The 14456-nt window shown below is 40.2% G+C and overlaps 1 protein-coding gene across 2 annotated transcripts in view; it reads right to left on the bottom strand.

Moving 5' to 3' along the window:
* Positions 1-14456, bottom strand: part of DMGDH (dimethylglycine dehydrogenase) — a 70981-nt gene that overhangs the window by 22772 nt on the left and 33753 nt on the right. For both annotated transcript variants that reach the window (XM_040450000.1, XM_040450009.1), the window contains exons 9-14: positions 13960-14113; positions 12097-12262; positions 11055-11185; positions 9583-9800; positions 7986-8143; positions 4946-5005 (exon numbers count right to left, since the gene is read on the bottom strand). In XM_040450000.1, coding sequence (XP_040305934.1) covers positions 4946-5005; positions 7986-8143; positions 9583-9800; positions 11055-11185; positions 12097-12262; positions 13960-14113 — 887 coding nt within the window. The remainder of the gene's footprint in view (positions 1-4945; positions 5006-7985; positions 8144-9582; positions 9801-11054; positions 11186-12096; positions 12263-13959; positions 14114-14456) is intronic.

The raw sequence follows: 14456 nt of genomic DNA, 5'->3' as shown, positions 1-14456 counted from the left end.
GTCGGTTAATCATTCGACTTCAGCTCAGGTCATGATCTCACAGTTTGTGGGTTCGAGCCCCGCGTCGGGCTCTGTGCTGACAGCTGGGAGCCTGGAGCCTGCTTCGGATTCTGTGTCTCCCTCTCTCTCTGCCCCTCCCCCACTCGAACTCTGTCTCTTTCAAAAATAAACATCAAAAAGAAAAAATTCTCCTAACCTGCTTCAACATGTTACATTGTTACTTCAGTCTCAATCTTGGCAGAAGTTGTCTCTAAATGGACATAGACTCAGTATTTCCAGGAGGAAAATTCCAATACTTATGATTCCATTCTAAGGCAGCTGATTTTCCTTTTGCTCTTGACTAATGCATTTTATTTCTAAAACAAAAAACCGAAAGCCAGAACCACTAATTTTTCCCAAAAAGTAGCTTCTATTGAAATTATAATACCACTAATAGCAATGATGTAACTTTTTTGGGGTAAAGGGATTTTAGTTGAGATTTTAAAGAAATAATTTAATTATTTCTACTTGTATTACGCTTCTGGTTAATGCTTCCTTTCCAGGCTCTATGCTCACTGTCCGCAAGATGGCACTGTTGTGTACTGCTAGAGGATCCTCCTGGATCGATATTTTCAGAGTGTTAAGAATGTTTCCTACAGTGTCAGTTCCTGAAATGCCATTTGCTTCAAACGTCATGAGATAGGAGAGCCATCAGGAGTTATGTCGTTAACTGTTAGACCTGTGTCCTAGCAAGGTATTTAATTAATGGTGCTTACTCAATGTTGACTCAGAAGGAGACTGAGCCTGTGCACAACTACTTCACATTGATGCGGGAGCGTGGGGCGGGCTGATGACAAAGTGCAAGCTAGTGTGCGCATGCACACACGTGCACACACACACACACACACACACACACACACACATCACCACCACCACCACCAAATGGGACGTGTGTGATATTCCTCAGGCACTTCTGGCTGCCCAAGGACAAAGGAAAGAAAACAAATGGCCGATTGATAGAGATCACAGTCATGCAGAACATGGGTCTCCATCAATGCACAAATATCTTAGTAAATTACAAGAAAAAGGCAATTGTATCAATAGGCCAACCTCCAGAAGCCTGTAGACTGTTTCCTGGAGCCCCAATATCACCCCTCCATAGTGATATGGGGAACAAAGGCAAGAAGGTAAAATTAAATTTCCTTATAACCTGCAGGCCATTGACAAATACTTGAGGCAAATACAGAATATAACATTTCTCCAGGAACCCCCTAATGTACTAATGTTAATGCCTTACTAGAGGGAAAACAACCTTAGCTTGACAATAGCAAGGCCTCAGGTATCTTAGGAGCCCTCTTTAACAGATCAAAGTCCCTTGGGAGGCCTCCCTTTTGACTTTACCTCCCCAACTCCATAGTATAAAACCAGGTATTCTTCACAACCCCAGCACAGCTCTTCCTGCCCATGGGTCCTGTCCCCGTGCTTTAATAAAATCACCTTTTCGCACCAAAGACGTCTTCAAGAATTCTTTCTTGGTTGTCGGCTCCGGACCCCCACCACCATCACACCAAAACCTCATCAACATCAGCCAACGCCATGGGAAGGCTGCAGCTCAAACAACTCCCAGAAGTAAGAAAGCAAGCAGCATGCAATATCTTCCTTTGCCATCTAAGATTTCTTCAATACTCCATTTTTCTTTTCCCTACTTTTATACTGGTTTTGACGACAACGCAGTTCTCTCCAAAGAGGCCTGATGGCCCATCTCCTCAGACACCCATTTTCCTCCTTAATGTGGTTAAATCAGCTATTCTGATCCTAACATAAAACGCAAAACCAGTTACAACAAAAACATGACTGTGGGAGGCATCAATTAATAAAACATAGTCTATGCATATTTTAGGATATGTTGCCAGAAAAACATTCCTGGGCAGTTATTCAAGGTTGAAAAGCCCATGAGAAGAAAGGACTTTGTTGGGAAAAGTGGTGGGTGAGAGAGCACTGTGGTGAGGTCAGAGGTCACTACACCTTTCCTTGCTTCAGTTTCCTCACCCATAAATGAGGAAGGGGTACTGAGCCACCTTCAGGGGCCTCCTAGGTCCAACACAGCCTATGTCCTATGCAATTTTTTAATATTATGGCTTATGCAATTGTTGTGTAAACACTCAAGGGCCAAGCGGAGAATTCTACATGCTTGCTTCAAAGAGAAAGGAAGAAAAGGATTTTATTTATATTAAAAAACAATTTTTTTAAATGTTTATTTCTTTTTTGAAAGAGAGAGACAGAATGTGAGTGGGGCCAGGGGCAGAGAGAGAGGGAGACACAGCATCCAAAGCAGGCTCCAGGCTCTGAGGTGTCAGCACAGAGCACGACATGGGGCTTGAACTCATGAACCATGAGATCATGACCTGAGCCAAAGTTGGACACTTAACTGACTGAGCCACCCAGGTGCCAGAGAAAGAAAAGGATTTTAAACAATTGTGAAATGCCCAGGATTTTTTGTTCTGTTTTGTTTTCATTGGTGTATTTATGGAATAAAAAAATATTCCTCTATCTTAACTGCTGCTTCAGTTCTCATAGACTGTCAACTTTCCAAAGCAATATGAACTGGCATTACATATTCTTTAAAATGTAGTATGAAACCAGATTGGGCAACATTTTTATTTTTAGGCATAGAACGTGAAGTATCAAATTACATCGTTTAGTTTACAATGTTAATTAGTTTTTCAGAAACCTGTTTCATTTTATAGACTGCTACAAAACAAAGATAAAGTTGTGAAACCACCATACAGAATCTGAACAAAGTTGATCCAACCTATTCCCCAGTCTTGGAGATTAGCTGGCATCACAGTGACACCCATGAACCACCCAAGTCAACATAATTGAAAAAGACTAGCTCAGTTAGGTCCAGGTCCTGGTGCTACACCACACGTCAACCAACGTAATCACTAGAAATTAACTCTGTGACACCAGAATGAAAACCAGTAATTCAGAAATCATAAAAAACGTACCATAAATCAAAATCATCATCTGTTAAACAACTTAATTCTGAGCTCAGCTTGGGTTATTGAACTAATTTAAAGGAACTAATAAATACACAATCCACACCTGCTTATAATCATAAAGAGAGGGCCAAAAACCCAATTTCAGCACGAAGAGCTCATTTATCTATGCCTTATCCCCAAACAATAATACCCAAACACTGTGAAGCAAGAGAGTCAGTTACCTATTTATCTTTTGGTGACCAACAACAGAACTTTAGTGCTTTGAAGAGTCAGGCCATTTTTATCCTTATTTTAAACAACTAAACGAAGACTTCTGTTATCAGAAGGAGCAATCTGCTGTAAGGGTCTGCCCAAATTCTAAGCACCTGCTTTCTCTGGTCTGGAGGCAGATGGTACATCATAAAAATAAAAGTCATAGGGAAAACGCACAGAAAGATATTCCCTTTAAAACCCTTAAGGAGGCTCTTTTTCCTAAAATCTAATACTATAAATATACATGTTTATGTTAATATCTCAGCTTAGAATTGGGGAACTTGATGCAGGGGCATTTAAAAAGTTTTCTTAGCCTGATTCATATGCATATGTTCACATATTTCCATAGAATGGGAAAACGGCCTTTACTTTAGCTGACTAGCACCTAAACAGGACAATTTATTTTTGAAATTCTAACAAGTATCCTACACAGCAGCAGCTGCTGTCCTATTCTTCAATATTACCACTGACTGCATCTCCGTTAGGTTCTTTTACGGTAACTAAAACACTACCCGGTGGGTATTTGAGTCAGCTTGGGCTGCTGGAACAAAATATCACAAACTAGGTGACTTTAACAACAAGAAATTATTTCTCACAGTTGTGGAGGCCGGTAAGTCCAAGATCAAGGTGCTGGCCTATTAAGCTCCCCTGTGAGTGTCCTCTTCCTGGCTCACAGACAGCCGCCTTCTCACCATAGCCTCAAGATGAGGCCAGAAAGCGAGCTCTGGTGTCTTCCTGTTTCTCAAAAGAACACTAATTCCATCGTGGAGACCCCACCCTCATCATCTGATTACTCCCCAGAGGCCCCACCTCCAAATATCATCACATGGGGGTTAGGGCTAAAACATGTACATTTTAGAGAAACACAATCATTCAGTCCATAACAAAGGGATCACTTCAGGTATAGTTGCAGGACTTGTACAGACGAAAGAGGCTGTAAGAAATTGGCTTCGTAATACACGTTTCCACAATAATTATGTAGGTTGGTGCTTCTCAAATTTAGATGCATCAGACTCCCCTGCAGCTTGTTGAAACACAGGTTTCTTGGCCTGAGCCCCAGAGACTCTGTCTTAGCAGATCTGGGGTGGGATCTGAGAATTTGCATTTCTAACAAGCTCCCAAATGATGCTGATGCTATCTGTCTGAGGTGAGAGCTCCTAATGCAGGGGTTCCCTTTGGAATGTGAATTTCAGTTATCATACCTGTATTGGTTTCTCAGTAAATACTCATTTTATGCTAAGCACTTGAAATGCGTCATTTGCTTACACTCAGATGTTGCAGTTACACATGAAAGTGCTTAATAAGCAGATGGGAAGATCTGCTGGCACGGCTGCTTTATGCTGTGAGCACCCAGGGAGAGTCAATTAATGCTCTATGTGTGATTAGCTAACGTGTGACTTCACAAATCACCAGGATTTGCAAGAATGTCTACTGACATCTTATCCTTACTAATTTTTATCCCGGAATTTAGCTTTACTCTTTGAAGTTGCTGGATTCTGCTATCTTACATCTATGAGCATACTGCAATGGCTTGAACTGATACCTAATTTTGACAAAAGCTTAATACAAAGCATATGAGCAATGCTTAGTATTTATGTTCAACTCATTTGTCCTCTAATCACACTTGGTTAAATTTTAAAGCATAGCTCTGTCACGAAACAGCATCATAATTTTAAGATGTACTTCAAGTACCCTTCGGAGTATAAACATACCTTATTTAGCTTTATAAAATAGTCCAGTCCAGCTTCCAAAGGATTTGTATCACAGTTCATCTAAAAAGGAAGCACACAGTTTTTTAAAAAGCTTTTTTTTTTTTTTTTTTTTTTAAGCAGGCTCCACACCCAGAATGGAGCCCAACACAGGGCTTTAATTCACAACCCTGAGATCAAGACCTGAGCTGAGATCAAGAGTTGGACACATAACCAACGGGACCATCCAGGTGCCCCTAAAGATTTTATTTTCAAGTAATCTCTATCCCCAACACAGGGCTTGAACTCACAACCCCAAGATCCAGAGTCACATGATCTACTGACTGAGCCACCTAGGTGCCCCTGGAAACACACATTTTAAATCTTAGACGAGTGAAAATCATTTCAGTAACATCACCTTCATATATTATTTTCTTAGAGAAGAGAACACTTTTGGATTGTGAAAATAGATTCTGATAGGAAAATTACAGACTGGTCCCCAAAAGTAATTTTTTTACTCTGAAATTTAAATGTAGCCTGTCAGCAAATACTATTTGAATAGCATATTAGACACTAAAATTCAGTTTGTTTCCATGGCTCTTTTACTGATAATAATTTTTTTTTTTAACGTTTATTTATTTTTGAGGCAGAGAGAGACAGAGCATGAATGGGGGAGGGTCACAGAGAGAGGAAGACACAGAATCTGAAACAGGCTCCAGGCTCTGAGCGGTCAGCACAGAGCCCAACACGGGGCTCGAACTCATGGACCGCGAGATCATGACCTGAGCCGAAGTCGGCTGGTTAACCGACTGAGCCACCTAGGCGCCCCTCTTTTACTGATAATAAATATTGGAGGGATAAAATAACATGCTATTCCTCCCTGAAATAAGACTTTACTGTGTTTTTATATAATAATTTTACATAGTTAGGTTTGAAAAATTATTAAGTAATTTACTTATCTTACAATTGGCCAGAAATCAGGACAAGTAGATGAGAAAGCAGATGGTAGGAAATTGGCTTCAACAGAGTTCAGGAAAGAGAAAAGGAAACCGGAGATCGCATCTCAAATCTTTTCATATAAGGTTGAGTAATTACAATATACTTTAAGCTAAAGCCTCTATTTGAGACTAGACCTGCAATTGATAGTTTTTGTTTTGTTATTATTGTTCCCTTTTGTGCTAAGAGAACTGGTCTAAACTCCATAAAAAGTAGCCAAACTTTTTAAAAGACAACACCGAACTCATACAAATTATATGAGTAATATAAACTTGTTTTATGTGCTCTAAAATTTGGTCTCACACTTCCTAATCAATCTGAGCAACTGTAAACTGATTTTTTTATCTACTGTATTTTCAGATTTTCTCCAGGAAGAAAATAAAACACACCACAGAAGATTGCTGTAACGCCACTAGGGGGCGTGCTGGCACCGCTGGGAAATCAGAGGGATGTGGGAGAAAGAAACGCCAAGGGAGGGGAGGGCTCAGCGGAGCAACCTCGAGAAAATGAAACGCAGGAGAGTGGAGAAATGGCTAACTCCCAAAGGCTGCATCAGCGGTTCATTCCCTGAGGAGTTTGGGGACAGAGCTGTCCTCTATTTCTCTCCCTGCAGCGGCCTCATCGAAGGCCCCAGGTTAAGGCTGAGAATCCCCCTAGAGAGCGCCTCCCCTGCAAAATAAAACCCGGTAACTTGCCCCAGAGCCCTTGTTCTTTCAGTGACTCCAGGGCACTGCCTCTCCACCTTGTTTCTCCCACGTTTCTGCCCACAGTCTAAATGTCCCAAGGGCCCCCTCTTTCAAACCCACTTTTCCCTCCAATTAAATTCATTCTATCACATGCTAGGCACTTTATCTAATATCTACAGTAACTCCGTAGGATAAAGATTATCTTCATTTTTTAGAATAGTAAACAGAGGCTCTGGAAGGTTAAGTCCATATAGCTAATATGTGATGGAGGATTAAATTCAAACCCAAGAAACCCCACCCTGAAGTATATCTGTTACTACTATCCTTTATGTCACTGCTCAGGCCTCAAACCTCAAGGAAACAACTTCTAAGGAAACAAGTAGGAATATGAAAAAATTCAGGTATCCACAGATAGCCTGTCACTGGAGATAAAACAGAACACAGTTTAAACTATAGTTTGGCCACTTTCGTGTTATCTGGACCAAGTTATTTACTGTTTCTTAGTGTGATTATATATAGAATTGGGATGATTTAGATAGCCTCCAACTCTGAACTCCTTGCCCAAAAATCACCAATAATACTATCTTTTTTTTTTTTTTAGTTTTATTTTTTAAATCTTTATTTATTTTTGAGAGAGAGAGAGAGACAGAGAGAGACAGAGCATGAGCAGGGGAGGAACAGAGAGAGAAGGAGATAGAGAATCCAAAGCAGGCTCCAGGCTCTGAGCTGTCAGCTCAGAGCCGACTTGGGGCTCAAACCCACCAACTGGGAGATCATAACCTGAGCTGAAGTCAGACGCTTAACCGACTGAGCCACCCAAGCACCCCCAATAATACCGTCTTCAGGAAGAGTTGAGAAGGTAAAATAAATCATGCATATGAAAATGGTGTGTAACTTGGTCAGAAACCCTTAGTTCCTGTTACCAATGGTGCAAGTAGGCTGGACCAACACATCCTAGACCACCGACCCTGCTCCTCAGAAAGACACTTTTTCTTGCTATTTCCCCCAAAAGCTACGCGATAAGAAGAAAATAGGGATGGGCAACACGACAGAGTAAGAGGCAGAATCTGAAAAGTGCTCCTCAAATACTGTAGGGTCAGCAGGCTCCACTAAAGCAGACACAGCTCCACACAGAGATGGATGTCCAGGGCTCTCTGAAACGCAGGAGGAATTAAAGCAGAATAAACAGTGTGCCATAATTCCACTGAACTTTCAACTGAGAAATGGAGGAGAAAAACATCTTCACTTAATTAAATAGGGTTATCTAATAACACATAGTTTCTCGTATAGTCAGAGCCAACGTTAATGCAATTAAAATTAGCCCTCATACAAAAATCAGATACAGTAAACGAAATTTTAATGAAGTTGCTGGCATTTCAAACCTCTGACCCCCAGGCTCTGAAAGCTTTCTCCAGTCTTAAGGCATTCATGGCGTATGTTCCGAAATTGTCAATTCCCTCCTCCTGGCCTGCATTCATGATAATGTCATAAAGGGCTACAGAATCTTCTCGTCTGTGGTACAGCTCCCAACCCAGCTCACCTGAAACAAACCCACAAGTACCACACTAGGGTAAGAACAGTGATCACCAGGTCTAATGCGCATCAGCTGAAACAAAAATAAATGGAGATTCCACGTATGCAATACAGACATTGCTGAGTTTTAAAAGACCAGTTCACAAAAAAGCTGCAACTACCATACCCACCCCTTTCCCCACAAAGGAGCCTGCCATATCACAGATGCACTCATGCCCCATCCTATCTCCCAGAGAGTGGTAACTGGGACACCTTTTCTCATGACACAGAAAGATGTTAATATAGGAATTTATCTGGACTCCTGCCTCAGCTTCATAATGTTATGTGAGTAATTACATATTAGTATGGCTTAGTTTATCATTACAAAGGGTTCAACGTTTAGAAATCTCAACCCCCAACTCCTTTCTTCCAAATCACAAGTCTTAAAAATATAGGCAACTGACAATTATTCATATGGTCTTTTTTGTGGGATAACCATTATCTCTAATGCTCCCCCATATCCCTCTTCTTCCCCACTTGGTCATATTATTCATCGTTAGAGCTGTGGGCTAAAACCAAATGAAATGAAACCCAACCCAAATAGTCTTGTTTATTTTTTATTCTGCTTATGCTTTATTCTGGTTACCATTTTGCAAGGTCAGGTGAAAGAAGAAGGGAGAAAGTGTACAGCAGAAGCCCAGAGAAGAGCAATAGCCTTCATACTTTATGCGTTCTCCTTGTTCCCCAATGTTGAGGGCTGATGGTGATGTGTTTTTCAAGGACACCACCAGAACATGAGTAACATGTAATTGAACGAACGCCTGGGCACCAAATACCCTTTCTATGAAAGACCACGGAGGTCTAGAGGAAGTCGGAAGTGAGCCTACAGCACCAATGGGGAACTGAAGAACATTAATTCATCTCTATTTCAAATACCTACTATGTACACGATTAGGTGCTATATGAAGAATTCCCTAGTGCACTCAGAGTCTAGAATGAAAGTCTAGAAGCTGCTACATGAAGACTTCCCTAATGCACTTAAAGAGTCTTGTGGTAATGCCTTAAGACAAGTGCCTGATACATTTAAGATGGTCTCTAGGAGAGATTCTATGGGAGACCACCTTGAATGTTCCTAGATAGAGTCAGCTGACCTGAATACTCTGTCAACCCTTCCAACTATTCTAACAGCTATCCTCCTCCAACTTTTTTATCCATCATTCCCAGTAGTAAGTAGCTATGAGATTGGAACAACAACTGGAAATCTGGGAAATGACTCTCCCAGCATAGGAGTGAATAGACTGTAAGAGTTGGACAGGAGAAATCTTCCTCCAAAGTTATACCGACAAAAGTCAGTGTGTATGTGAGCATGCGCATGCACATGCATGTGCACAGGTTCATTTCTGGCAGCTTCTTTTGAATTTCAGAGACTTTCTCTTAAATTTTAGAGAATCGTTTTCCAATTCTTACCAGTATAAGATATCCTAATAGCAGTGACAGGAATGTTTGAAACCTTTAAAGACTTGGTCTGAAGAAACTTGAAAACATCATCACTAAGATCTTCAGAGGTCAGTTTCTGAAGAACCTTTCTTGCTTGGGGCCCTGCGATCCCAAGAACTCCAAGCTCATCGGTTATGTTTTTAATTTCAACATCATATCCACCATTGACTGCCTCTTCTTCAATCCATCTGCATTTGAGTCATAAACATTGTGTTAAGTCTTGCTTGAATAACACATGTTGGTAACATATTATTTCTCTGAAGACATGCTCTGTGTCTAGAATTACCAGAAAGTCCCCAGAGTGTCATTTCATATAATAACCTAATTTATTAAGCTGAGGAAACTGAGTCCCAGAGATGTCAAGTGATTCTCTTTAAACCACCCACTCATAAATTTTGGGGGTAATTTTTCACAGTACAGAAGGATCCTTCAATTTAAATAAGCTCTGCCATATAATTCTTTTAAAGAGTGACAGCCCTATTGCATTTAAACTAATGATTCAATCTTCAAAAATTAATTTAAACCCAAATTTTCTCTAATACCTATACATGGAGGCACATTTGTGCTGCTAAAAGTTAATAATGTGCCTGCCACCAGACACCTAACTGCTTTGGCAATCACAAGGAAATGATAGAAACTCTAAAGACTGGTTTCAATTTCTAAGTCTTGATGAGTTATTGGAACCCAGTCTTAGGGTTTGTTTATAGTTTATTGAGTAGTCCCTGGAGCTACATGAAATGATCATCTGGATTTACACAAAGCTAGCTACTAAGATACATCTTGGATTGGTGGATATCATTGGCATCGTTTTACAGCCAGAGTGAGGATCTCAGAGCAAGACATTTATTAAACAGTAATGTTCCAAATATTTTTGCAATACTAAAAACTACAGATTTTATAGTAGACTAAATCACAGACTAAAGATTCATGTGAAGGATTGACTTGGCAGCTCAAAGACTTAGATCTAGCTGTGGGCCAGAGGGCACAAGGCACGGCAAAGGAGGAAGATAACCCAGGGAGGCAGCTCACTGAAGTGCACTGAATGTGGGCATCAGAATCAAAAGGACTGGCTTAAGCAAGTTACTTTAGCCCAAACTTCAGTTTCCTCACATGAAAATGGGAATAATATATACCTTGAAGATATGTCTATTAAGAGGATTAACTGAGATAATGTCTAAAAAGAGTTCTGACACATTGATAATGCCTAATAATCAGGAGTTAATATTAGAACCAGTAAACCCTATGGATGAATTACCTTTTGGAGGAGTTGGGACAGGGTCCCTCACTCCAAATAATTTCCTATAAAAGACATGAAGTTTATTGGAAAGAATAAGGTTTGAGAATTTAAGTTGTACTTTCAACTACTGGCAAAAGAAAAGCTCAGTGAAAGTTTAGATCAATATATAATTCATATAAAATTTTCTTATTAGCTGTGCACTTACCTAATATCATGAAGTTCGGATCCAGAACCAGTTATTAGTAGAAATTCCCCAGGAGTTTGGTGAGAAACAGTCAATTCAGCATACACTCGACCTTTTGGTGTCAACATGTGACTTATATTTGTAAAACCCACCTACACAAAAGAATTTAAAATTACCTCAATATAAAATTAAAATCTTACATATCCTTTTAGCACAACATAAACAAGTGTCAGTGAAACGTATCTGAATCTTATCATTTATATCAATCATGTGAACTATCTTTAAACCTAAACCCAAGATTAATTTTGGGTAATTATAATTATTTGTCATCAAAATTACACTTCAGTCAATTTTGCAGTTCTCTATTGACAGGATTTAGCAAAGTCATAGAGTCCTTGGATGACAATTCATTCAACAAAAATTGTAATTAGAAAATCAGCTAGAATATTTATTCATGGTCTGTTGAAGAGCTATAGGATTCATACAGAAACCATTAGGTGGACTAAAATAACATACTGGGTTTTTTTGTTTTTGTTTTTTTTGTTTTTGTTTTAAATGAGAGGATAGATGGGGTGCCTAGATGGCTCAGTCAGATAAGCACCCAACTCTTGATTTCAATTCAGGTCACGATCTCAGGGTTGGTGAGTCTGAGCTCCACATCAGGCTCCGGGCTGACGGCATGGAACCTGCTTGGGATTCTCTGTCCCTCTCTCTGCCCCTCCCTCACTCACTCGCACACACAAACTCTCAAAATAAAATAAACTTTAAAATAAATAAATAAATAAATAAATAAATAAATAAATAAATGAGGGTTCCCTGGGTGGCTCAGTTAAGCATTCAACTTCCACTCAGGTCATGATCTCACAGTTTGTGAGTTCAAGCCCTGCACTGGGCTCTCTGCTATCAGTGCAGAGCCCACTTCAGAAACTTTGTCCCCTCTCTCTCTGCTCCCCCCTCCCCTCAAAAATAAACAATAGAAACATATTAGGAAATTTAAAAATGAGAGGATGGAGAATTAAGCAGGCAGGAATCCTGAACCTTGTACCCATATAAGGTTATTTACCTTTGGAATGACATTTGCAAAGAGATGGTCCAACAATCTAACAGAGTCTTGGCCTTTGATGTTAAACTTGCCAAATGGTGACAGGTCAATAACCCCTACGCTTTGCATAACCTGTTTATACTCAGATCCCACAGGCTCAAACCAGTTTGTACGGCGAAAACTTGGCCTAAAACACAATGTTTGTGGTAAAACAACTGTCATTCATTTTCAGAAAATTACAGAGTATTTTAATAAACCCTATTGATCTAGAAAATCCTATTTGGGAAAAGAAGTAACATCTAAAATTCTGTTCTCTGAATGATACATATATGGTAGAAGCTGATTTTTTAAAATTACTCTTCTATTCCTTTGACCATTTTGTAGTGAACGAAGTGTTAATTAACTAGAAATTAAGATAGGACATGTGGGCTTTCAGATCTGGAGGAAAGCATAGAAGTCTACCAGCCCTGAGGTTTTCAATCTTGGTTGAATATTAGAATCACCTGGGGAGCATTTAAAAAAATACCCCTTTTCTGGACCTAGTTAAATCAGAATATAACGGGGTAGAGCTATCTTGTCCAGTGCTTCTCAAACACTCATGCAACTGTACCTCACTTACAAATGTTAAAATGCAGATTCTAATGTAGCAGGTCTGGGGTGGAGACCTATATCCTGCATTCTAACAGTCTCCCAAGTGATGATCATGTTGTTACAAGCAAGAACCTGGTCCAACATCTGCATTTTTTTTAGAGAAAAGGTACAAGGTGACTTCCAGGGCCTTTGTCTTAGTAAATGCCAGAGCTTGGCCTGGAACAAAAGTCTACTGACTCATTCACAGTTCTTCCCACTCGGCAAAGTCAACTTCTAATGTGGTATTTTAACTGCAGAGCAGAATTCTGTCTGATAAATGAGTTTTCAGTTGTTTAATTATTCAAATAATGGAAGGAACAGGTCAGATCCAAAGAGCAAAGGTGAAGAACAGATTTGGCATTTATCCAAGTCGTTTAGGAAAAACCAAACCAGTATTTTGCCCCCAGATAATCTAGACTTTCTACTGAGCCCAACTTCATTAATCAACAACTGGGCCTCTACTATACTTTGTACCATTTAGATCTGGTCTTAAAGTAGACATCAAAACCTGTTTAGTAAGCAAAATGACAAGTCCAAAAAAAAAAAAAAAAGAGGTAACAATTTCTGGATTTGCTATTTGTTTTCTCTTGGTTTATGGATTCTCATGAGAAAAAATATATAAGCATTATTAACCCCAAATGACAACAATGGCTCAAAATCCAAGTATAACAATGGTAACAACACTAGAAGAATTCAGAGGATTGTTTCAGTGACGTGCTTTATGCTTTAGCTTAACCTAAAATGCTAAGTAAGTGATCCTTTCCCCTAATTTATCAATGGTACATATATTTTGCATGACTCAGTGCACACACACTAGAAAGCAATTGCCGTGAACTATCTTTGATAAATAGAAAATCCATATTTCTAGACTATTTCCATACAACGTGATTCGACCAGGCATCCTAAAGCAGGACACATCTTTAGGAGCCACCTGAAGCCATGTGGGGATCAAGAGGGGATGGGGAAGGTTCCCCTGAGCTCCTGGAAAATGCCAAGTGGAGGCTTCACCTGAGCTGGCTGTAGGACTCTGGAGGCCACATGGGTCCTAGAGATGTGAGCCAATGTCATGTGGGATAGACTAATGCCTCCATTGCCAGAAAATCATTTTTGTAGGAAAAGGCTCAATGCTCTTTGGAAAGGGTGGAGTGACTTCTTTGGGGGCGCAGGGGCAGCGCTTCTCCGACATCCCTCCATTCAACTTCCAAAATCGCGTTCTACATTCAGAGCCACAGGCAGGTCATGCCATTCACTTACCTATACCGAGTATCCTGGCCTGGTTTGTAGAACCAGTGTGGCTGCTCCCAGCCTGCATGGAACCCCATGGAACACTTAGACTCCAGGATTTTATAAAGCCCACTGACTCGCTGAGTTGGTCTCCCGGCAAATCGCTCTTCTTTAGGATAACCAACTGAAAAAGGAAAACTAGTATCTAAGTACCATATAACCAAAACTGTAAAAAACTTCAAAGGGATTCAGAAAGTAGAAAACATAGTTCTTAACATCCAGAAGCACATATATGTATGAAATTTATGTAAAAGATGGTAACTAGCTTTCTTGGGGTGAACATTTCACAATGTTCCCAAATGTCAAATCACAGGGCGCCTGGGTAGCTCGTTCAGTTAAGCGTCAGACTCTTGATCTTGGCTCAGTCATGATCTCAGGGTTCATGGGATCCAGCTGCCCTCGTGAGGCTCTGCACTGGCATCAGGGAGCCTGCTTGGGATTCTCTCTCTCCTCTGTCTCTTCTTCCC

The sequence above is a fragment of the Herpailurus yagouaroundi genome, unplaced genomic scaffold (genome assembly GCF_014898765.1).
Source record: "Herpailurus yagouaroundi ecotype Mexico unplaced genomic scaffold, PumYag 29, whole genome shotgun sequence".
Classification (NCBI taxonomy): Eukaryota; Metazoa; Chordata; class Mammalia; order Carnivora; family Felidae; genus Herpailurus; species Herpailurus yagouaroundi.
This window is presented reverse-complemented; position numbering and strand designations above follow the sequence as displayed.